At 38.8% G+C, this 26,810-nt stretch overlaps 2 protein-coding genes across 2 annotated transcripts in view; both read right to left on the bottom strand.

Moving 5' to 3' along the window:
* The window catches only part of LOC142976046 (organic cation transporter protein-like), a 41,589-nt gene extending 40,226 nt beyond the window's left edge, over window positions 1-1,363 (bottom strand). Inside the window, exon 1 of the mRNA XM_076119245.1 lies at window positions 891-1,363. Within this exon, the coding sequence (XP_075975360.1) occupies window positions 891-1,090 (200 nt within the window). The 5' untranslated portion in view covers window positions 1,091-1,363. The remainder of the gene's footprint in view (window positions 1-890) is intronic.
* Window positions 1,364-4,356: 2,993 nt separating this feature from the next.
* LOC142975968 (organic cation transporter protein-like) overlaps window positions 4,357-26,810 on the bottom strand; it is a 29,660-nt gene continuing 7,206 nt past the window's right edge. The window contains exons 2-8 of the mRNA XM_076119134.1: window positions 16,338-16,554; window positions 14,107-14,207; window positions 9,491-9,645; window positions 8,729-9,095; window positions 8,186-8,445; window positions 7,150-7,331; window positions 4,357-6,855 (exon numbers count right to left, since the gene is read on the bottom strand). Of these exons, the coding sequence (XP_075975249.1) occupies window positions 6,700-6,855; window positions 7,150-7,331; window positions 8,186-8,445; window positions 8,729-9,095; window positions 9,491-9,645; window positions 14,107-14,207; window positions 16,338-16,554 (1,438 nt within the window). The 3' untranslated portion in view covers window positions 4,357-6,699. The remainder of the gene's footprint in view (window positions 6,856-7,149; window positions 7,332-8,185; window positions 8,446-8,728; window positions 9,096-9,490; window positions 9,646-14,106; window positions 14,208-16,337; window positions 16,555-26,810) is intronic.

The following is a 26,810-nucleotide window of genomic DNA, read 5'->3' as shown; positions in this document are numbered from 1 at the left end:
GAAATTTAGGTACGCGTTTATGCTTATGATGAGTACCTACCTACTTGCGTAAAGTGGCCAAAAAGTCAAGAAAACGGTGTGCGTCTTCCACCTTGAGTAATACTGGGTAATAGAGGAGGTAGTTAATATCACAGTACCTACTTAATGTTATTATTGTATAGCCATGTCAATAAACTCAGAGCTGTTATTGATACTTTCACAAGAGAAAAACCCAAGAACAGATTTCCCTACCTGCGAACTGGAGGATGTTTTGCCAGCCGCCAGTGGCCGCTACACTTAAACTTAGGTAATCAATACTATTACTATGTAGGTAGCCAGTTTACTATATAGAGGTACATAATTCATTATCTACATAGAAACATGCATAAAAAAGTAATAGTTTTTATTTATAAATGATTAAGGGAGTGATTTTTATTTAAGATGAGGAAACTGGTTAGCTATCCCTCTAATATTATGAGTGTGTCTCTCTGTAACATGAAAACAGGTGGACCGATTTGTATGAATATTTAAAGGATGATAGTTTGTTTTAGGTAGAATGACATATGCTAAATAAGTACTATTTAAAAAAAATTAAAATATCACGCAATTAAATTGTGGATATAAACAAGTCAGAATATAATGCAACGATATACACACATTCAGCTAAGCAACAATACAAACACAAAACTTAAAAATAACGTCCGTTGTATTCAAAAGTTAACATTGGAATAATTTCAGATACGTTTAACTTTTAATACTCGATCGAGTCGCTAACTGTTATTGTGCAACACACTCGAAATTAATTGCAACTGAAATTTGCCAATCGCAGTAACACCACATTCTTTCGGTAACCTTTCACAAACAACCTACAGAACAAACACATAATCACAGTGAGATAACATAGAACATACCTGTAGTTCTCTCTGCCAGCCAAGAAGATGTACGTGGTGTGAAGGATCCCGACCTGTATGGCAGCCAGCGCCACCAGCAGGTACACTCGCAGGTGGAACTTGCCCGCTTGACCCAACTGCCTCAAGATACTGTCAGGATCTAACGGCTGGTTAGACTTCGTCTTCTCTTCTTCTGCAGCCGGTTTTTCGACAACACTCATGATTGTACCACGCGGTTACCACGAGTTTTCACGTGAGTTTTCGTAGTGTCGCGGTGAGACAGGGCCGGTGCGCGACTCGCGGCTGCTGGCTCAGCACTGTGCTGTTCCCGGCTCGAAGTACAATGTCGGCGCTGATGAATTAGAAAGCCGATACTGGGCCAAGGCTGTGCGATGTCAATCAAGCACCGAGATGCAATCGCGAACACATCGAGACGAGTGCACGCCTACCCGCGCGCCGCCAGGATGCTGCCGCGGCGCCGCACTCCTTCCTTATGTACATATGTAATACTCGAAGCCCGTGATAGTGTACGTTTTTGCATAAATTATAGATAGTTAAAACATAAAATGCGAACAGGATAATTTTCGCGGTGAGTTTTCGTAACTTTGTGCGCGCGTTAGAATGTTGCCGGTTGAAATGTGTAGAGGAAAATTGTAACGATGTTAGGTATTTTCCACAACGATGGTAGTTTAGATAAGTATAAATTTTTTGTACAAATGTTAATATTATTGTAATTGTTACAGATAGCTATAATGACCGCCATGCGCTGTGTGAGTGATAGCCTAAAACAGTTATACTTAATACTTACATATACTCGTACTTACCGGGTACTAGTTGTGCCCATTAGGCTCGACTATAGGCAAATATCCGAAGATATATTTGTTTTTTCAATGTATGCTTAATACAGCAATAATTGGTTTATTGATAGTCTCTTTCAGTCACTTCATAGAGTCAAAGTAGCTCCGCTTCCGGCGCGAATAACTAACAATAACATGATGTGCATTATGCGTTAATGTGCATACATTGTTCAGGGATCTACAACCAGTCGTCTATCAGTCATGTTATTGTCATCAAACCGTTGAATACCTATAGCTTTAGAAACATAGCCACCATAGGTTCAATTCCCAGGGATTTAAAAGTACCTCCCGAAGGCGGACGAGGCTGGCATGGCGTGCGTCTTGCGGCACAGGCTTATAGCGTTTATCCCGGCGCACGTCGTAGCGGAAGCGGTTGGACACCCGGCAGGTTTTTGGTGGGCTCCGCAGCGGACCACATACCCCATTTGCGCAGTCCCAGCGTGGCGGGGACCTAGCCGGTGGGTAAAAACATTACAGCGACCCCGAAAGCTAGCCATGACGAAAAAAAAGGAATTTAAAAGTAGGCAGGCAAACCAATAAAAGCCATAAGCTTATGCTCTCGCTTGTTAATCATTTCGCAATATCCAAAAATAATAATCACAAGTGCTCAGCAAATGTATATTTAAAGTTGTCTAACTGTAATCATATCGTACGATAACCACTCTCATTCACAGGCGCCTGTACATTTCATCATAGCAGCAGTGTCACCACTACTAGAGTATCGATATTTGCAATACACAAGGCAATTACTCTCCACTCTCTATTATTTGATACAACACTTGACATTCGGCGAGCATATAAAATTGTTTGACTTTCATTGCGTCACCCTCAATGTCAAGTTCCCGATACCGTTGTGTTAGAAGGGCAATGTTTACACGAAATATGTAAAAGCTCTACTGTAATTGGCGTGTGTATTGATATTTTGAACGCACGGCCCGAATAACTTGAATATTTAATAAATTTTAATTCGTTTTTTCACAGAAATATTCTTACTGTTTTGGATTCAACTGAAGCGTATAATACGCGTTCGCAGATTGCAACATTAAACGCAACATAATAAAATATTGTATTCCCTACGACAGCTACTATATTTCAAAACCAGATACTTTTACATTAACGCTGTTTTCACGGGTATGAGGTTGGTGTTTCACAGGGCACAATGCTGGGGCCCGCTCACTTTTCATATTATCAAATTCACTCGTTGACTGTCAAATCTTTTACGTTTTTATCAAACGCATGAGTCTTTTAACCTCCATTTCTTTTATTTGCTATTTACTTTATGAGGTCAATGTCACTTCATTTCAAGTTACAACATATACCATGATAACTAATTTATGTATGACCGCCCCATTAGCTTGTACAATAACAATAATTATCTTTAGTAAATTAAAGTAGAACCCAATCAAACGCCATTAGAATAATTTAGAAAAGCCGACCCGTATAAACTGTTACATTCAGTTTTGGCTAATTCCGAACTGGTAGTTAGTCCTCCTTTGAATTTACACTTGACAGCCTGGCTGAGCCGGTGACGGTCGTAATATAATAATATGTGTTTCAAATCTCACTCATTTCTCGCCGGTATTTTATTGTGTCTAGATGAACTCTGGGAATCACGCATAAAAGTAATCAAGTTATCGGCGTGGAACTATCATATAACTGTTAGTGGCTTGTAAATAAAACGAAACATGATCAAAATATTAACTACGGATTTATTGAAATCATAAGTACTTATGTTAAGGTTATCTGTCAGGAGAGCAAGTTGCGCAGAGTTACAACTTTTATGTAGTAGATACATGTTCTGTGTCGTTTGAAACTGCGCTGATATAGTGTCATGGATCAAGAGGTATCAGTGACAAAAATATAATGAATTGGATATAACTGGATTTCAGAGTACAGTCAACAGGAGACGGACGTAAATACTTTGAGAATTTAAGTATCGCAAAAAATGTGCTTCTAATAGCCAGTATAATATTTTGAAAAGTAAAAGAAATTGTTAAGGAACATCAACAATAATGTTCAGTGTATTTTAGTCTAGTATATTTTCATACTTCGATTATGTAGAAATAGAGTTGAAGCTTTTGGGCGGCCACAGGTTTTATATTGGGTATGAAATATAAATCAATGTTTTTGTTGTTGACTGTACTTATACATTATATTTTTTTTTTTTGTCATTGTTATAATATAATAGCGCTGCCAATATTTATCGACGTTTTTATCTTGGAACTGGTTTATAATTATATGATGTATATCTCAATAACTTAGGGGGGCATACAATCAGTAACTGTAGGTGTGACTGTATTTTAGCAAGAAAGTGTTTACTATCAATTATTAGTAAAACTTGTAAGTATAATTATAGACAGGCAGTCTTTTTCAAATCAACTTTAGAAATTAAGAAAAGTCTTTTAAAGCTGAAAAAGCTAGTGTAGGTATATCTACAGGATATATATAATATAAGGTATTAATTCTCCCAATAATCGCAGGTGCTTCAACATAGCACAGGTAATTTGCAAGACTAAGGTATAATTCAAAATAATATTTTATGTGCTGAAAATATGTGAAGGTTTATGTTTCTTGAATAAAAAAATAAAAGCAGAGATCAAGAGGGTAAAATAAAATAAAAAACATAAATATCCTTAGTTGAATTGTTCGTATTTATATTGTAACTACACTGTACGTTCCTTAAATACGACTACACCGTCTGTTACAATAATACAAGTCATATGATGTAGCCTTATTGGTGGACAACGTGTAGGCAACGCGTGGACAACGCATATGCAACGAGTAGCCAATACATGGACGTAGCGTGTACAATGCATTGACAACGCGCCGGACATGCGTTGTTTACGCATTGACAATAGCCACCTTTAAACACACACTCTATCACGCATGATACAACAACCGGGCGTGCGCGCGGGCTTTCCCACGCGTAATCCTGCACGCTCCTGATAACGTGCGATAAAGTGTGTGTGTAAAACCGGCTAAAGCGTGGAGACATCAAGTCAATATACTTATAAATATACGTCTTATTTAACAAACGTCTACACAACTTACTGATAATGTAAACAAACTTTTACTTTTCATGTCAACTCGGGTTTAAAAGGTCCATCAAGTCTTAATAGAATCTGTTCTGTAGCAACTGCGTTGTATCTAGTTTTTTCTCTTTTGTCTATTTGATTGCTCAAGCAGATATTATTATAATTATAAAATAGAGTAACAAGGCGTTTATTTTTAAGCCTATAGATATTTAGGTATTTCATCATTTCCAATCTGATTAATATTGAATTCAATGCTTAGTTGACAAACCAAATGTCCTACAAATGCTTACATTGCAAGTTCATTTGTTAATTTGTTTACATCGTGAGCAAGTTTGAACGATCGTTTGTTTACATATGAACATCTTACATACATGTTACAGATATATCTTAATATAAATAATTCGACAGAAGCCACTGATACAATGTCTCCTCATTCTCAATATTATTGTCATCTTTTGTACTTTTATTTGAAACTTGAAACTGCGTCTTACAGACGACAGACTCTTTGAGATCACTTATTAAATAATTAATATTGTAAGGTGTTACTTCAAGTTTATTCAAATTCAGTTCCTGAGAATGGATGTTCAATTACATTGAAACTTTACTCTACCTCTTACACGTTCACGTCTAGAGTAACTTAAATCTAAAACAAATATCTGTATACGCAGTTCATTTGAATTTTTACTCATTATTATCATTAATAGTAAAAATTTAAACAAACTGTATTCTTAAATCTAATCATAATTCGTTTCATTTAATTAATTCAATTAATAAATCAGTTGGTTGATTCCTAAGCTAGTTGTTTCCCAGTACATCACTGTTACTGTAGCACAGTGAGGTGAGACATGAGAGCAGTGCGCGCGCCGCGTGTCATACAGCGACGCGCGACACCTCGCCGTGTGGGACCACGCACACATACTGCATACCAAGGATTAACTAACACAAGAAAGGATATGCCATACTATTTTGTCGAAGATGGCTGTCGCCAAAGTCAACCGATGACATTTTAACGCATACTGAAATATGGGAAGAAATACACGACTATTACAAATGAAAATGACCTGCCTTAGTCGTATTTTTCACTAATACTTTCTGCCTTTATGTCGGAATTCTATCTACGTGTTTTTAGTGTCGTATCTTAGCTTAGTACTTGGGTATGTATAGCTCCACATACTTTATACGGCACGCGCGACACGCCCACATTTACTCTTGTGTTAGTTATTCCGTGCAACACACAACACCGTCTAACACTACCTTATGTATATTACAACAATCTCATAATGATATCTTACTACACTATAACAACATCCACACACTAGCCGCATTGGTTCGCCCCGCCACGCTCGACCGGCTCGTGAACAAACGCAGCTAACATCAAGATGTCGTTTTACATCAGATGCACCATCAATAAGTCTAATTGTTTTAGTTTCTTTTTAAAAGAATCGCTTCAGAAGCGAACTAGTACTATGTTAGTGGACATTAAAGTAACGTGTGAGCTTCTCCACTGACTAAAGGAATGCAACTAACTACACAACTACTCGACGGAACAGCTAAATTTTATATATAATATTATAATAAAGATTTCCAAAAAAAGGTTCTATTCAAAGTCTGTCAATAAATCACTCTTTAAAGCACATTTGAGACAAGACAGTATATTGAAATGCAAATCTTTTAAAATCGTTTCAAAAAGTTCCTGGCTTCAGGTCCTCCAGTACAAAATTTAATTTACAAAATGGATCCAAATACTATTTCGAGTACGTCATTCTTTTTTAATTATGACTTCAAATGGAAGACACATATTCTTCGGGGAAAAAAATCCAAAAAGCTTCAAAAAATTTCCTTTTCTCTTCTAAGTAGTTCTTAATGTCTTGATAGAAGTTTATAGTGTTCTTGGTTCCTTCGAGTGTCGTGAGCCGTGACAGCGTGTAGTCGGTGCGATCATACGTCCTGCGCGACGTCGGCGGGCGTGTCGAGGTCGGCGAAGGAGTCGGGCAGGCGCCGGTGCAGCGTGTCCGGCACCAGCCGCGTCAGCGCCGCGCTCAGCAGCGGCAGGCTGCCGAACAGCGCTGTGGGTAACCACCACTTATATGTCGCCTGAAAAAGAAGTTGCACATTTTAGTCATTTGCTTCGATTGATTAACAAGTAAGTTGAAAACTAGGCAAGTTAGCGTCTGGCATTGTTATTCCCTTTCATGATCTAACTATCCATCCTCACTTTTTCAGATTATCTGAATGACGAAACATTGTCTTTTTTCACCGAGAAATGAGTATTCGATATTTTCAATTTTTGTTATTAACAGAAATTTGCCATTAAATGTAAGTATTCCTACGTCAAACAGTAGACTTTTGTCTTGTTGGTCAGGTTAGAATAAGGTAATAGGTGTTTACCAGTGCAGGCGTGAGCGGTGAGACGATAGCCCCGACCCTGCCGAGCGTGGAGCAGGCGGCCAGCAGCCGCTGCCGCGCCCTGGTGGGGAACAGCTCGGCCGTGTACACGTACAGCGCGTTCAGCGTCATCGTCGCGCCCATCTTGCCGATCAGGAACAGCGCTATGGCCCAGCCACCGCTCGCTGGAAAAAATAAGACACCATATTAAATCTTTGTACCCTGTATAACTACATGTGGTCAAAATTAAATAAAGAATCTGTGAGTTCCATCTAAGACCTAACCTCTCCCGTATCCTGACTTGAGAAAATAAATCTTGGTCACGTTTAAACTAAAAATATCGATATTTTTTTCTGCAATTACAGCGAAACACCTGTACAAGGTTGAAGAACTTTAATGATACGAATTTGAACGTAGCTCTTTTTTTTTCTTACTGTGACTTGGTGATCTTTGACTAAAGGATAATTATGTAGTTCTTTCTCGAAACTAGTCATAAAACATTCAATACTCAGATAAGTTTATCTAAACCGCAGTTAATAGGACGCACGCGCTGACCCCTAGCCCTTGTGTAATGTAAACACGAGGTGGTTGTGAGTGACCCGGCGTCGGCGAGGAACAGCTGATAACCTGGGGTGAGGCGTTACTGCATCATGCATCACATATGTGTCACAACTCGCACTAATGATAATGTGTGGCGCAATTTGTCATCTGTGACCTCTTCCATATGTTACTGTATTATGTTCCAGAAAATGTAAACTACGTTGATTGTCGGTAAATGAGAGATACTTTTCAATTCTTACAGTCAAAGTAATTTTCATTTCCCACGCACGCATTTTGAGCCATATGCTAGCTAGGATGAAGACTATTAAAGACCCATTGTTTAAGACGAGTTTGAGGTGTCTACCGGGGTCTACTGTGCCTAACCGAATACGTATTGCGATCAATTTTTTTCATAAATATTTAAATCCGACGATTTTCTTATACATATTGTAGGAAATTGTGCTACAGTTCACAAAAAGCAACTTTACGTGCTACTCACATTGCGGCAGACAGGAGATGCCAATGAGCGCGGAGGCGGTGATGAGCAGCGCGGCGGTGAAGAGCGGGCGGCGGCCCACGCGGTCCAGCAGCAGCGTGTTGGCGAGCAGCGCGGGCAGCTCGGCCGCCGCCACTAGCGCGTAGTTGGCGTGGCGCGAGCCGGCCAGCGCGTGCGCCGACACCGCCAGCCCGTAGAACACGAACACCGCCGACATCCACCACACGAAGCACACGCACAGCCGCCGCCGCAGCGCCGAGTACCTGCACCACAGCAGTTATTTGTTAGTAGTGCCCATTTGTGTACATAATAATTCAAGCTGTATAACAAGTATTGTGTGACATGATAGAAAATTCGGAACCAGGAAGAAATCAAATAAAGGCGTCGCTATCTTTACTTTCTTCGAGGGACTAAGTTCTGTAATTGAACTTCTTTACTCTAAGCAATCCCTGAGAACATTTTTAAATTCTTATCCGGAACCCGATACCTCTGTCAGAGGGGCAGTCATAACGTCCATATACCCGACAGTAAAACTTTGATACTTACTTGACCAACGCCGTGAACAATCCTTCATCAATATTAGACTCCGCTCTCTCTGCTAACTGTTCCTTCTCCAATAATATCTTCTCGAGCGCATCACTTGGCAGGTGCACCTTGTTGCACTTGGCTGCCTTCTTAATCACTTCTACGGCTTCGTCCATTCTTCCTCGCGAGACCAGCCATCGAACACTCTCGGGCAACAACCAGGGGTACAGCAAGAGTAAAAGAGATGGAGGATACGCCCATCTCGCCCATGTCCTCCAGTACCCAGTCACGTAGTCCAAGAGTGAAAGAGATGCGGCACCCAAAGACAGTGGGATCCCGAGTACTAAACTGGCCAGGATGCGGTGTTCAACACCAAGCCATTCAATCACTGGAAGTAAGAATATGAATAATAAATAAAGGTTCTTGTCGTTCACAAAGTTGTTTGTAGCAGACCATATTACTAGTGAAGTTCTTAAAATTAAAGAGGAAGATCGGAGTGCCTTATTTACAGTTAGTATACTGACTAAGTTAATATATCAATGCATTGATTCGTTACATTTATATCTCTTTTGTCTCAGTTATCTTCGTCGTCACGTCTTTGTAGATTATCTATAGCCACTGCTGAGCTTAGACCTCCCTCAACACTTAGCTACATAGCAGTGTAGGATTTACCTTAAATCTATAAGAAAAAGCAGTTGAAAAGCACCCGACCTCTTTGGTCTGCCAACCTTTTTACGCTATGTTCTCTGAACCACGACCGGCTCATATAAGATGGGAACTAACTGAGCACGAAGGCGCAGGGGTACACGCTGGCGCCGAGCACGGTCTCCAGCAGCTCGGCCAGCAAGTACGTCTCGTAGGACGGCACGAACGACTTGACCAGGCCGAGCACGCCCGCGCCGCACCCGCTTATTACTAGCGCTCCACGCCGACCGTATCTGAAACAATGTACCATATTACGTTATAGAGAGTTGAATAATTTAATGAATTAATTATCAATATTAATGTAATTTTCGTCCAAATAATTGGTCCAAGTGTCTTAATACATTCACATTTTCGATGACAGAAAACCTCTTTTATTAATCTATTAATAAGTCAGATTTCGGGTTACTATTAGGGTTTATGTAAACAAAAGAAAATCATGTCTACGTGTGGTTTGACCCGGCTCGGCAGTCCAACACGAAAGCTAATAAAATATACGGTCGATAAAGTATTAATAGTCATAAATTCTCATTCAAATTGAAATGAATGGGCTCATTCGCGACAATTTCGATTGATATTGTATATTGTAACAATGAGTAATTTATGAACTGTATCAGCGTTACTTAAGTATAAAATCAATACGCACTCGAGTGAAACTATTATTGTATAACATTCGTTCATCCGTGCCTCGTGGCTATCGACGCCCGAACTACTTTACACGTATGCCTGCTGCACTATGACAGCTGAAAGCTTTATGAGAAAAAGATTTGTCTTTCAAACATATAACTTAGTATATTAGTGATAAGACAAAAGTTCCATTTCACCCGCTGCGCCACCCGCGCCATCTGTTTCAATCATGACCTTAAACTCTACGTGTAACGCAAGTGTTTCATATTTGCACTTGGTTTATATTATGTGTGTTTATGTACGTGTGTGTTTGTCGTCTATGTCAATATTGTGTACGTTCAAGGTCAGCAGTGGGGGTCGACTTTAATTTAAGTTATATCTGCACGGGAGAGCTTCATGCTAACTGCGAAAATAGACATCGAAATTTGTGACATTCGGTTCAGCGCCTCTAGCGGGCGGCATGGAAACTATTTTGGCTGTACATTTTAAATGACAAACTCTCGAGACTCGAATCATGCTACTATAGGTGTAGTTAAGTAGGTTTAATAAATTACAGCTATGATCTAAGTTAATTAATTACACAATCTTAATACGACTCTGTACCAGCCTATTACTAAACCTATAAATATCTGCGAAACCAGATAATTGCGGCAATTAAACGGTAGCTATTACCTGAATGATGTAAGGAGTGCGTACGTTGCACGTTGCTTAGCTTCCCTTGTCCACGAGTTGCGAATAACGACTTGGTCGACTGCCTCACTAACTTCATGATGATTGCTCCATTTAACTACTACTTACTAGAGTTGCCACGAATAGTGAATTGGCCGAATACCGAATACCGAATATTCGGCAATGCGGTCGGCCGAAGCGCCGAATATTCGGCCGACGAATATTCGGCACGAAATTCATGCTTGTCGGAGGCGCGTTAGCTGGATTAAGACAATTCGCAACCTGCTTTCCTCGTTGCGTAGGCGCGGCAGGCGACGAGGGGTGGAGCGGGGTGCAAATAAACACAACGCATCGTAGGCGAGTATTGTTTCAATTGCGAGTAAATCACGTCACGGAACGCTTTGTCAGTGTAAAAATAATACATAAAATAAAACTTAATTACTATTTTGCTAAGAGGCTAGCTTGCTAGGAGCTAAGTAGGCCGACCCTTACAAGTGGTGGTTCGCAAACGAAAAACAATACCCAAACCTTTCGAAATTTGCTAAAGTGTATCTTTCTTCTCCTGGAAGTAGCGTGTATAGTGAAAGTAGGTTATTTTCTGAGGCTGGTATCATTTACAATGAAAAGCGTAATCGTTTGCTACCAAGAAATGCTGAAAAGCTTGTTTTTATTCATCACTAGCTGACCCGCGCAACTTCGCTTGCGTCACATAAGAGAGAATGGTTTAGAATTTTCCACGTTTTTGTAACACTTTTTTACTGTTACTCTGCTCCTATTGGTCGCGTGATGATATAAAATATGCTTTTTTTTCACGAAAAATATTCTGAAAATTATTTATATCTCATAATATAACAAAATCGCGCTAAGGCATATCCGTCATTAAAACAGTTGCCATGACAACGGAATTTTGTTAATTCAGTGTCATTATAATATTGAATATTCGCGACTTCGTTCGCCACCTGAATTTTCCCGGGAAATGCGTCATTTTCCCGGGGTAAAAAGTAGCCTATGTCCTTTCTCGGGTATCAAAGTACCTCCATACCAAATTTCATGCAAATTGGTTCAGTAGTTTAGGCGTGATTGAGTAGCAGACAGACAGACAGACAGACAGACAGACAGACAGAGTTACTTTCGCATTTATAATATTAGTATGGATAATTTACCATTGGTTAATTTTAATTACTAAAGTGTTGTAATTTTGGAAATAAATACATAATTTTGAGTAATATGCTTGTCTTTTTTACATGGTTTGGTATTCGGTATTCGGCCGAATAGTACCTATTATTCGGCCGAATACCGAATAGCAAAAAAAGTGGCCGAATAGGCCTAATAACGAATAGTTGCCGAATATTCGTGGCATCTCTACTACTTACTACTAATCTGGGTAAGTTAATTATCACTTGATCTTTATTTTATATTCTTTGATTTTTCTTTATTTATAAATGTCTATTTTTATATTACTAAATTTTTTATTTGATAAATTTAATTTTATAGTTCTATACTTTTTTATCTACCATTGCAGTAATCTCAGTTCTTGGTGCGAAAATGTCTTACGACACTCAATTTTGAGATACGCTCAAGTCTCAAGGCTTGTCAATCTAAATCTTTGCTCGTATTATAAATAAATAACCAATCATTATTTGACAAAAAGCTTGCAAAAACGAATAATTGTTGATCTACTAGGTACTGAATCTATTCTTAAGGTAAATCAACATCATATTTAACAACAAGGCTTCGATTATAATATAGAAATAACATGTAGTTAGTAGGAATTAGTACTAGTATAATTGTATATCAGTATGGGGCTATGGGCACAAGGAGGCCCAGGCTACGATGACCACACCAACAATTCGGTCATGGTGATTGTTACCATAAAATATTACTTGTTTACTACTTACTTAATAATTGCTAGCTTGCTCTATTCTAGCAGTGGTTTACGCAGAAATAAAAATATAACTTTTATTTATTAGTAATCCTTACTAAAGTTAAAAATGTCAAAGATTTCGGATTGTTTGTTACGCTTTCACGGATAAACCCTTGAGCTGATTTTCTTAAATGTTTTCAAGAAGATAACTGAAGACTCGGGATTAAACATAGGCTTATATATTTTCAACAAAAGAAATGTGAAAGTTATAAAACTTGATTTTATCTTGCGCTAATGCGTGCCAATTCTTAAACGAATATTACAGCTCATTCGGGTGATTCTCCACATCCTTTTATAGCAATTTATTTAATCTGTTATACAGAATGTCGGCTCAAAGGCTCCGGCCGACGACACAACGTCGCGTCAGCGCGTCGCCAAAGTCCCTACATTTTATTATAAGTTCCGCTAATTCTCTGCCTTCTCGTAAAAGTGCTCGACCATATAAGACGTTTTCCTGTTAAGCTTTCGCTCGTGATTGAGTGCGTTAAGTTTAATTTAGATTATATTTTTGCACAATCTTCTGTAGGTAATATATTTTCGGTACCTATGTTGGATTGCAGATAGGGGTATTTCTCTAGTTGAAACGATTTTAATCATGTTTTATGAGATCAATGGCTTGGAAGAGTAGGTGGTTCAAACTTGAACACACACTTAACACAAGACCGCGATATTTCATCTTAACAAGGAAAAACATCTTAATGAGTCCATGGCGCCGCGCGCCGCTTTCAACGACACGGATTGTAAAAAATATCCCACGCAGTTAGGTATAATAAATACGCGAACGTTTCCATAAATAAGACGCCATAAACAAGCTTGTATCGCTCGTATCCCATATCATAACCATAGCTCACGATTATAACGAGTAAAGGAAAAAACAAGTATGTCTGCGTTCTGCGATGAATGCGAATAACTGGTGCCACGGAACCTTGAATTTATTTACATAATGGCCACTAGGGATGTTTGCGATGACACTAAATATTCACCAGACGATTTGCTGTACCGTACATAGTCGTGTTTAACTGCAAACACTGCGTAAATCAAATATTTCATTGTTGAATCGACCTTGTTATTGAAAATAAGAGTTAATGCTAAGTTTTTCTTTTCGGGAATTCGTTGTAGGTCCTGAAACTATCATTGCCATTAAAAGGAGCTCATTGATCTGACCTTTGGCTTCACATAACCAATCCTGAGTTTTTAAAACTAATTTGAATTGGATATCTATAATTGGCAATAAATTAATTAAATAAATAAGGATAACGATGTAGCTAAATAACCAAAACTCTATATTAACTTAACTTAATTGAGTATTTGATTTGCAAACTAAACTGTCACCATTTATTAGAGGCCCCAATTTATGTACTTGGCTGTAAATTCATATTACTACTTGCATAAATAAATAAAATTAAAGTAATATAGTGACCAAAACGAACATTTCTAGGCATCTAGGCTAGTGGGTGGTGGTGTGTGAGGTGTTTACCTGTCGGAGATGAAGCCCATGATGGGCAGCGAGATGAGCATGCCCACGTTGTGCACGGTGCCCACCAGCCGCGGCATCCAGTCCGCGCACGCCAGGTCGAACTGAAACATGACAATATATTCATATTAGTGGGTTAAGCAAAATTTAGCGGCGACATTCCAGAGATGGGTGATCATTATTACGGTATTTGAGCTGAGCATCTAAGTGATTTGGAAAAAACGTAAAAAGTTCGCTCCGGTTATTGTAATATTTTTTGTTTTTGGTTTTACAACTTTATAATTTGTGGTTCGCACAAATATTTGTTCCGCGTGGGAATGGAACCCACGACCACTTGACGCACTGGCGTGGCTACCATCTCAACCTCTACGCCAAGGAGGCCGTCAGGAATTAAGACAATAGTCGTTAAACAATTTCAAAGATTTTCTTGCGCATTGACCAACTTTGTCACTAAATTGACCACTAACCATACAATAATAATAATTTTGTCGCCTAACTGAAATAATTAATTGTAATAACATATTAATGAGGATATAATTGTGTTAAACGTCAAAATAAACTAATTAAAATGAACGAATAGGCCTGTAACCGGTAGGGTGTGGATAATTTAATTAAATATTTGCGGACAAAATATTATAATTGCATTAATTTCCGGTGTTTTCGTCGCCGCTGATTGAACTGGTATTTTATGTTTATCTAGGTTGAGTACTATTAGTGTGCCAAATATAGCTCTAATCTATTCAGTACTTTTGGCGTAATTAAGGAACAAACTGCTAGACATAAAAACTCGTAGTATTTTTTCAAAATTGTCAGCTTCCGTGGTATTGTGGCTAAAGTGGTCGCCACCTGTGCGAGGTCGTGGGTTTGATTCCCACTCGGAACAAATATTTGTGCGATTTAAAATAGTTTTCGGGTCTGGTTGTACTTTGGATCCGTTGTTTGTATGTACCTCTATATACAGGGGTAATACTCAGTGCGGGAATTGACTTTTTTAAAACAGTAGTAAATTGTTTACAAACTTTATTAGTGCTTTTAAATAAACTTTGTATTTTATTAAAAGGACACTGTTTACTTTACAAAATGTCAAGCAAACAAGTCATAAACTGACTGTGTGTGTGCGTGTTGTAAATGTTAGTAACATTGATTAAGTCGGACCGGCTCATTAGCAGCTTAGCGAGTTTAGGCCTCGCCTAATGTTCGCCCGTAATGTTCTGTACAGTGAACACAAGGGCGAATTACTACCACTGTCGTGGTAGATTTAAGGCCTGAGACCTCCTCTCTCGGTTCGGGAGGAGACCCTTGCCCAGCAGTGACAATAAAGGGTTTTAAAAAAGTAGCCAATTTTTGCTATTCGTGAGTACCGACTGTAAATAATCGTAGTACCGAATGTTTAAAAACACTATGAATAGAAACCAAAAGCTATTTGGGATACATAAATCTTAGTATACTTACTTAGTGTTTTAAAATATTTAAGTATTGATAGTGAGAGCATTCTCTCCACTTTCAACAACATTTTAGCAAATATCATGTTACAGCTTTCCTTGTTTAATTTAGACAAGGAAAGTCTTGCCTTGAATACTAAATACTATTTGTATACAGTTATATTTTTAAGCACTTGCATGGCATGGCATGGCGAGACAATGAAGCAATCCATAATAATATTATTTATGCGAAACTAACTGCATATCCACATTTTACGCTTTCATAGAAAATCTGTGGAACCCAAAACAGTTTAGCTATCATTTTTTAATGTAGGAGCAGTGAAGACACACGATTATAGTCTTGTACAAAAATAAACCACCTATAAAAAGTTCGTAAAAACTGTGTTTCCCCCAAATGTGCCCCGACTATTAGACGTTTATTGATGTCTATAAATAAGTATTAGAATCTGTGCCTAAACACCGGATACGTTAATCGATGGGTCAAACCACTTTTAAACACACCCAGTTTAATCACTTTCTGATCGTTCAATGTTCTTCGTTGGTAAAATTTGATTATTCAAAGAAAGGATTAATTATTTCCGTAATTTATGCATCTGCGTGAACTCTATAAATAGGAAAATAGTCCTACTTTCTTGACTGTCTTTTGTAGACCCTATATGGCACGTACGGCACATCATCAATTTTTAAACTACCAGTTGCCAAATGCAGCTTGATGATAAACATTAACCAAACAGTAACTCTAACCGGCTGTGAACTCCGCTGAAAAGTCCAAGTAAATTTTCAGAAGCTCACCTCAGCAACAATACTGCTTCCATGTTCATACACGTAGTTGTCACAGCCCACAGTGGTATTATCAAAGTGGTCAGGATGCGCGCACGCGCTGTGCTTGGGCGCCCAGCGCTCGCACTGCGACCCCTTGGGGATGGCCCACTCCGACCACTCCGGCGACCACTGCTCTGACGACGCCACCCCTATCGTCGAGTTCTCCTCACACTCCGGCACGTGACACCTGACAAACAAACAAACAAATAATGCATTATTCATATACCTTACGTAATCTGACACACGTTTATAAAGAAAATAATATTGTGCACACTTTATTGATACGCGTGGCGATCAATTTGAATAATATACACATATTCATTTACATAATACATTGGTAAATATAATTAGCACTAGCGTTCTACAGTGTTGATGAACATTTATCCAAACTTTGAATACATTATACTTAATCAAAATGTGGTTTAATGTGACATGTTTGCGAAGTAAATAAATAGTAGGTAGATATTTTTTTAATACAATTCGTTGATCGTACGATTAGTGGTCGCGTTTGCATGTAAATTGTTTTTATATCGCGAGAGCTTTCTGATCAATATCAGACGACGACAGGGAGTGATGCTCTGACGTCACTGCTTATCTTAATCGCGCATATTTATCACCGATCATCGGTTACAACTAACTAATAAAAACCAAAAAATAACTATTTACTGAAGTTAATTTATGAGGTCATCAGCTTGTTACCAGTTTTAGTAAAAAAGAGCCTACAAAGTGACCTTGGCAACTGGTTTAGTGTTTATCTAAGGACATTAGGTTTTTTAGTGATTGTCTCAACGATTATAGATGTTTAATTAAGTTATTTTCCGAATGGTAATAGGTAGTTTGTAATCAGTGACCCAAGGATGAGACATTCGCTTGCCCTTGGCCGCCGCCCTCGCGCCGCCCCGCCCCGCGCCGCGCCGGTGTCACGCATCAATTGTGATTGTTTGAACAAAACAATTGTGTTTTTTGTACCTACTTATTAGTATGTATCAAAATAGAAAATCAGTTACGGCTTGTAATGATTAAATTTTCCATGACTCGAACAATTATTGTATGTGATTATCTAGTAATTGATGTTGGTTGATGAAGCGTTGTGTAGCTGAGCTAGTTTCGGGACGATGTCTCACTTGTTCGGTTAACATGGTCACCTCATTATCTTGTTTGTGTAAGCGCAGCTGCCACCATAAACGACGACTTATTTTTTCCTTTAATAATGGGGATATACATCAACATATTATATTACATACTACAATACTACGTTTAAGTTCTCCTGCACTTGTCTCGTCAGACAACAACTGCAAATTAATATTCATGGTTTCTCACAGATCCGACAAATATCTACAAATTCTACGATATAATCAAATCCACGTTACAATAGTTGCACTATTAACATATGCGCATAAAATAAAAATAAATCGTGAAGAATATTTCTGCAAACATAATTGCAGACTTCTCCTTAAGCGTGAGTCATTTGCAGAAAATCCAAAAGAGATGAGTATCGTAATGTTGTATATTTTATTTGTGCATACAGCAGTGGATGTGCCGGTGACTCGTGGTGAGGACGTGTAGGTAGTGGTAAGTAGTGGTAGGTAGTGGTTGTTTGTTTGTCGTATGAACTCGTATGGTTAGTGGTCAACCTAGAGTCAAAGATATCGCCGCCCGAGAGGCCTTTGACATGACTTAACGACTGTTATCTTAGTAGACAAGAGCCGGGACCGACTTCTTACGTGTCCTCCGAAGCACGGAAACGTCCAGTTCAAATACCACTACGCGGTCACCCATCTTTGGAATGACCGCGCCATGGTTGCTTAACCCACAGATCGGGTACCGACCGATGAGCGCAGCTGGCTATGGGCGACTCACAGGTAGTGGTTATATTATAAGTAGTGACATGAACATGTCAGGGAGCCGGCGCCGGCGCACCCACCTCACGTCGCGCTGCCATTTCAAGCTTAATGCTTACTTAAGGCCAAGACAAACATACAGTATAGGTTTTTTTTATAATCCGTTTGCGGATTTTATATGAGCTTATTAATTTAAAATATTTGCGCCGATAAAATGATAATACTACGCAGTAGCGGATGTGAAATCAGATTTGTGATTTAATATAAATTCGTACACATATCGCCCTGCTTTCGGGAAAAGTTTTGTGAGAAATATTTATTTAATTTATGTACATTATGAACAACAAGACACCGCGAGTGTTATCACTGTTATCATACGCACTAACTAACTGCAACTTAATGCGAAGGTTTACGAAGATTGGACAACTACATAATAACATAGAAACTGTTGAAATTAAATGTTCGCAACGTAAGATATCATCCCGATATCTCTACGCTTCCGCTCAGAATTCTCTAATGTTGTTATGTTTAGTGTAAGCAGAGCTTAATGCGTTGAGTCAGTCGTATGAAACAAGATCCCGCCACACTTTGTATAAACAACACAGTGACTCACAGGCTTCTTGTGACAAATAAACGATTTGATATAAGCCTACTTTATGAGGCTTCATTGTCCAAATGTTATGTGAAATGTTAAATTTTTCAGGCCTTAGCAGCTTTTCAGAGGACAAAATTTCTTAATGTCTTGTTTGTGTGCTTTTCCAAGATGGCGGCTGGGGGACAAGGATCGCGAACCTCGTCCCCAAGCAAGTGATCCTCTGAATAATGTAAGTTTTCAATAGATTATTGGGACTTTACTTAAATATATTTTGGTAAGTACAATTTGCATGTCATAATAAAAGACAACAAAAAAGGCGAATTTAATCTGAAATCTGATCTACAGACCCTTCGTGGAAGTACAAAAAATATTGTTCAATAAATGTCTCGTATGGTTGTCAAATAAGTAACGGTTGACCCACAAATATTGACATATTGACATGATACTGGCTGTATACCGGTCGTACACCGGCTCGGCTCGGACACCAGTGGACGCGACCGACGAACACCCCGCGATAATAATTACTTGATAACTGCACTTATCAGTACTGTGCTGAAACATTACCTACTGTTTACATTCAACATTATTTTTACATTTTATGAATAACTTTAAGTCTGATATCTTTGAAACTGAATGAAATGTACCCGTTAACCACGTTTCTTTATTTACTATGTTAGTCTGAAGTAATATAGGTTGGACCTATTGCCATAACTGTATCTTTGTAGAACGAAGATAAATAAATCAAAATGTAGATTGTAGGTTTATTATAATATATTTATTGTTGGTTACCAGACTCCTTTCAAAATAAAAACCTAAAAACCACTTTGCCTGACCCAAGAACGAAACCTAAGTAGGTACTGATGATCATTGGTCACATTTTCACCCACACAGAGGCAGTCAAATGTTTATTAATAGTGCTGTTATCAGTTAAAAAATACTTGTTGCAAAATATTTCGTCTACATAGTTGTTGATTACAGTCATACAGTCATAACATGCGGGTAATTAGATTAATATTTAGAAATAGCTCCCGCATTCGCAAGCCATTTGTGTCGGGGACTGCACCCATAGTTCTGTGAAGGGCAGAAATTAACGATGTTGTGATGAGAGTTGCCTCGACCGGGAATCGAATGTTTACATGCTGGTCGGACCTTTGATGATGGCACGATTAAAGTATTAACATGCCGATAATGATAATAGTATGATATGTTGTGCCGAGGATAAAATATTGGCGTTCTATGGTCTCTGCCTATCCCTATTGCAAAAAGGCGTGATTTTATGTAGGTAAGAATCTATAAAGTCTACAATCAGCGACTCTATAATATTTGTTCTCAGTTCTACCTGCAAAGGTATTATAAAACGAGCTTTTCTATCCGTACTTCACTACTTCAAAACGCTGAGAGAAATTAGCTATAAAAATATTTTTATGACTCTATTAATTTAGAACTGGTATCATCATTGAAAAGAGTGGCCGTGAGTTTCTCGCTAGCTCTTCTCATAAGGCTCTACCCCCTTTCCGAGCTAGTGGTAGATTCAGTAATTGTAACGACTATCATAAGTGTCAATATTTGACCTAAATGAATAAATGATTTGATTTTGATTTTGATTTTGATCATAAACTCAAACGAGGGAATAAAATGCACAATTTAATGTTTCAGTAAGTTGTATGATTGTCCCAACTTATGTGCAGTAAGTGGTCAGTGTGGGCAGTGTGCGAGGTAGAAAGCTTGGAAAGTACTTACATCAATCACTAACGAGACGCTGTGACCTTGTAGCGAGGTAACGTTACAAATTAATTGATCGCTTATTAGGAACAACCTTTTATGAGGGATCACGTGTTTTATTCGAGAAAAAAAAATAGTTTTATATCTGATTTTAAAACAACGATAGGTTTGTCTGTTGAGCTTTTTGTAGCAAAAAATGTTGAAAAACATTTTTTTTACTAGCTTCTGCCCGTGGTTTTGTCCGTGTGCACAGGAGTACCGAGGGTAAAGAATATAATAAGTGGTAATCCATTTTATAAACTGTATAAAAAATCATCAAAATGTTTTTAAAAATTTAGTAGTTTGGGCCTGATTGAGGAACACTTTTTCACCTACAATTATTAGTATAGGTACATATATTTAGCAACAAGCTTCAATAACACTTTCAAAAATTCAGTCCTAAGGGCACGTTCACAATTCACATAAAGCTTGATTGTGCGTTTCGTTCCATAAACTTTTATAAGGAACGCTCGAAAGCTAATAATATACGCGCCTATAGAAAAGGCTTGTAAGAATGAACTAAATACAGTGGCAAATATAAACTAGTTGTTTATAAATATTATGTGTTGTTATAAACACGGAAATGCTTGGTAAAGTTCAAGTGCCCACAAACAAGGTATGAGTAATGTGTACGAACAGCGAGTAATCTAATTCTGTAATTAATCGGTCGATCGTGGCAGGCGTCTGTGCTTAACAAATACATCAATCGTGTCCTCAAAGTACATATCTATATTATCATTTAATTTTGGTCTGTCTGTTCAGTTTTCATAGATAAACTACTGAACTCGTTTGAATCGTTGAGAGTGCAAATCAAAATATCCCAATCTTTAGGTACGTATCAGTAGATCTGTATGTCCTTTTGCTACACTTTTGCAACTCATCTCAGAAATCAGTTGCACCGATTTGAATGACATTCTGCCAAACAGCTCATAAGTTGGGCAGGGATGCATTTTTCGGTCCAAAGAATCCGCACGAGCAAAGTAAGAGGCAAAACCTAACTAATAATAGTGTGGTGAGGTATGGTATCGGCACAGACATCACACATCACACGGCTCGCCGGCGATACCCAAATAGCCGCCGTGTGTGCGTGTGTGTGTGTGTGTGTGTGTGTGTGCGCCGCGTGGAGACCACGTGACGAGCGCGGAGCGGGTCAACCGCCACGCGGTGCCGGCCGCCCGCGCTACTGTAGCCAAGCATCTTGTAGGACTGTCCGCAGTTACAACGATTGATATACATTATCTTATGGTTAAAGTTATCTAGTATACCTATTTCACGTAAAAAAGTCCTTCTAAAAAAAGTGCTCGTATATTCCAAAAAGAGGAAAAATATTTTCATAATCTCCCAAAAAGACCAAAGGTGATTGTAACGAATGTTTGTTATTTTCTATCTTAGTAGAAAAAGTGTTATAAAAATAGAAGAAATAATTGCATACTATTCCGGTTTTTGAGAACATATAACTAAAAAACACTGTCATGTGACTAGTTAAGCGTAAACCTAAATCGTATATGTCGGTCTGTCGGTCTAGGCCACCAATCACCAAGTACCGTTATAATCATGTGATTGTTGCCTCCTCTATCAAACGTCTTTCAAGATTAATGAATAACTGTAACCAAATTAAAAAGTGTTATATTAGACACTTATCCTAAATTGAGGACATGGTAATCTAATTTGATAGTATTGTTATGTCTACATATAAAACTGATTTTATCCGCTGTCCTAATTCTAACCCATCCGGTATGGAATGCCTATCGCGAGTACTGTGTGTAAGGTCCCACGGCACTGGCGCATGCGCAGTACTCGCCGGTACTTGCCGGCGCCGACGCACTTTTTATTGCGATCTACTCATTATTGTATGTCAACAATGGAGGCACTCACGGCCAAGGGAATGGCCAAGAAAATTCCACTCGCAATAAAAAACAACTCAAGCCTAAAGAATACAATCGAAATGTGAAATTGTATCGGTTCACGGACACTTCTTGTTACTTTTACGATCAGAATAGGTAGGTATATCCAACAAAAACTAATTGATACGCAATTATCTAGATCTCATTAGTATGAATGACATTCACGTCTGTTGCTGCAAAAAAGGTAAGTGTTTTTTTTTGTTCGGCGCAAAAAATACTCGGAGCTTTGCGTGGTAACAACGACAGCTTAGGACTTTCGTGAAAAAACTAGCGTGATAGTCATAGTACAGAGTGTGTGTGTATGTATGTACGTGTGTGTGTGTGTTTATGTGTACACCCGCATGACACTACGATGATACATGATAGTCCTAATCAACATCAACGTACAGTCAACAACAAAAATTGATTACAAATCAAGTTCTATAAAACCAACTCGATAACATTCTAAAGTTTGTTGCAAGAGTCAAAATGTAAGTAGGATGAAAATAGCTAAAGCTTTTCAGTTCATTACACTATTTTGATGCTAGAAATAAATATTTTAGTCATTAACGTAAACAAATGTATATTTTATGAGTCAATATTAACCACAAACCTAATTTATCATAGCGGCAGATGTTAGTGCAGAACAAAAATAGACTTAACCTTTAACTAATTCCACTGACATTCTTCAACAGACAATCAGTCTACTACAGTGTATTAACTAGCTGAAAAGTTTGTTTGTTTGATCGCAATAATCTCAGGAACCACTAGGGTTCAAATTAAAGAATATTTTTGTATTGAATAGGCTATATAGGGCTGCTGAAATGTAAAAAGAGGAAAATAAATGTATGGCGGGCGGTCGCGATTATTTTAATCCTTTTGTTGGTGAGTCTACTTGTGTATAATCGTATGATCTAATCGCTCCGTATTTAGGTTAGGATGTGCGATGTCGCTGAACGATGAACCGTGGTCGGCGCTCGGCGACACGGCGACACGCGAACTGATCACACAAGTAAAGCCTGGGCCACGTGTCGCTCACACTCGGCGACACTCGGTGTCAGTGTAGCCGGCGACAATGTCCACGTGTGAATCATTAACAACACTATTATCATAGATGTTTGCTGCTAGATACCTATAGAAGTGTAAAGGTCGATTTTTTCAACAAATAGTTTAGGTGTTTTGATAAGTCTTTCACAGCACAGTTGTTGTTTTCTTTACTTGGCTGCTTTGAGTAAAAATTTTGTGATGATTGAAATAGTCTGCCCTAATTTGTATGAAAATGAAATGTTATTTTCTTACGGGCGTTGACTTTAATTTGTAAGTACAGTTTTTTTTAGCGCTGCACTTGTCAACAGTCGATAGTAGTAGAGAATCGCGGTACTGAACACAATATGGACGCGATGAGTTAGATTGTTTTTCACAGTTCAGGGCACACTCTAACCAAATATTTGTGGATTCTAGTTGACTCTACATGTGTGTCAACAAAGTTTAAACTTCATGTATTCATGTTATTTATGTAAATGTAGGCGGACGCTGGATTTTTGATGAAGGCGTCACTTGACGGAAGCGCTCAGATCATACGATCATACATTAGAATTAATATCGACTAGGAACTATTGACAAATGGGCCTTTGTTTGAGAATTGAATACAAAACACACTAACATAAACATTGGTAGGTTATTTTTAGATTATTTGATTATTATAATGCTACTTGTTGGATGTTAAAACTGTTCGATGGAACGACGATCTTATCGCCTATGTAGAATTAGCGTGGAAGGAGATTGCTCAAGACAGGCAATTTGGGAAGGAAAATAGGGCGACCTTTCCCCAGTAGTGGGACACAAAATAGAGCAAAAAGTACTTAAAAGTTGTCAATCACGTATCTGGACAGAAATCAGCAGCTCATTAAATGCAGTCGTCTCCTGACACCTCCTTATTATGATTTACAAGAGGACAATGTCCGCGCCAGTGAGGACGAATGGAGGACCCTACCGTTTAAGAGGTGCGTCCCAAATTAATAACTTTCCATAAATATCTGTGTACACTAGTAGTTATATGGACATGCGTCAGTAGTCAGTGTGTGTAGTGTGTGTAGTGTGTGTAGTGTGTGTAGCGTGCGTGGTGGAACGACCACTATCTGGTACGAATACAGGTTAGTCAACTATTGGCGCCTTAAAAATAAATCATGACGCCGTTTAATAAATAAAAAGAAAATAAGGAATTTGTACGTTTGGCGAGCGAGCGGGCGAGCGGGGCGAGTGCGGGACGAGTGCGGGGCGAGCGCGGCAAGGCGACACAACGAGTTCATTAGCATACATACACACATACATACACGGTGACACTACTGTGTGCGGACACCGGTCACCGTGGTCACAGTGCTCAGCGGTCACGTGAGATTGCGGAACAACAACACAACGACATTTCAAAAGTTTATTAACATCGTATATTATGCATATATTTATTTTTTACATCCCTGCTTAATATTAATGTACAAAAGTTTCCACTGAGGCGTGACTAATACACGACAACTTGAAACTTGCAGCTATTAGCTATTAACATAGTGGCGCGCGCGGGCGCACCTCCACCGCACCTCCACCGGCCGACTCGGCGGCGCGGCGGCGCGGGCGAGCGCAGCCACTAAACATAGTTAGTTAATGTCCTCGAGCGCCTTGTGTTAAATATAGCATTACTAACAAACAGGCTTTCTAACTGTGCGATTAGGATCTAACGTCGATGTTTTTGTGAGCTAAATAGTTAGTAGTACAATCAGTGGCTCAGTCCGTCACTCACCTCACTCACGTGATGCCTCGCTCTAACAGTACCTACTAGCTAGGATGTGCTGAGAGTGGAGAGTAGAGAGCGCCTCTCAACGCCTCTGACACACATAACGCGACACTCACCAAATGTTCCGACACCGGTTGTTACACTTTTTCGTGCACACAGAAAAATAAAGCTTATTTCAAAAGTTGTAGTCGGTATTTAAAGGCAGCTGAATGCCATACCTTACGATCTCTACATACTTATAACTCGTCATGCAAGACCATCGGTACAAATATAATAATAAGTATTTATTTCTCTTTCACAAAGGCAGTTTACAGAATGAAGCACAGTATAAACAAACTAACTTGATACAGGACAACAACCAGTAGTTAGCAATGCAGGTTTATTCACAGCTGTAGGGAGCGGGTGGCGGCCGGTCATGTGATCCAGATAAGGTACATTCACCGTGTCACCGGTGAGCCAGCCTGCTGCGGACACTGCTGCGATGTGCCCAGTGTTGGCGAACAAGGACCAGTGTTCACTGTCGACACGGTAAGGAATCCTTAAGCATACCTATGCACATAATATATGTATGCACACTTGCGGCAAGAACTGGCGAAAATCTTCTGAAATACTTAGGTTTACCTAGGAATGCCATTGCGATGACTTGGGCAGAGGCGTTCTCAGGTATTATGCTTCACGCTGCCGTATACCGAGGTGATATGCCTTAGGACGCTTAAGTTTTCAATTTTCAGCATTCAAAATATTTATTTTATTTTAGGTGCTGCAGCTGTAGGCTGGAAATGTAATACTAGTTGTGGACAGTGGGCGCCGGATCTTACGGCGGGTGCAGTACGACCAGTATAGCGAGTATTGCGCGACCACTTCGTAGGACATGCCCCTAGCTCGCTATTTATAGAACTCCTCGAAAGCCTGCTCGAGACTTGCCTATCTCCGGCGGCGGCGTGGTACCGACAGACACGCAGTTTTAATATTCATTCTTAAGCAACTTGTTAATGATAAAGTTTATTGAGATGTTTGCAAGGATTTGAAATTGTAATAGCTACAAAATGTAAAATTATAAAACAAATGGTTTGAAAGAGCATTTTTCTAGATTCTTGAATACAACTGAGTAGAAATTATGTTTGAAATTCAAATTCAATATATCCTGTATATCGTACACAATATTTGAAACAATCTTAGTTTTCTAACCGGATAGCCGGCGTTACTTATTTACTAGCGCATTCCGCTGAAACATTTCTTCAAGTACTAACAAAAACTCAAGAAAACCTTTGTTCACTTATGAAGTCACTGGGATAAACCAAGATATCTGTTGACCCACAAGACCCGAGAACGTGTCCACTCTCAAACAAACAAACTGTTGTTGATAACGTCTCACCTCGCGCTATCAATGTTTACACAATTAACACAACTCATCACTTAATAGAAAACTTTAATTAACAGATAAAGTGCGCTCTCACACTATCGCTTATTGATTAATGATCATCGAACATCATTAAATACATGATTTATGATGTTTATTGTACCTAATACTTGTTTAATACTCGGTTTTTTGGAAACGGGTTATCTATATCAGACATT

Source organism: Anticarsia gemmatalis, chromosome 10 (genome assembly GCF_050436995.1).
Source record: "Anticarsia gemmatalis isolate Benzon Research Colony breed Stoneville strain chromosome 10, ilAntGemm2 primary, whole genome shotgun sequence".
In the NCBI taxonomy this organism is placed as follows: Eukaryota; Metazoa; Arthropoda; class Insecta; order Lepidoptera; family Erebidae; genus Anticarsia; species Anticarsia gemmatalis.
This window is presented reverse-complemented; position numbering and strand designations above follow the sequence as displayed.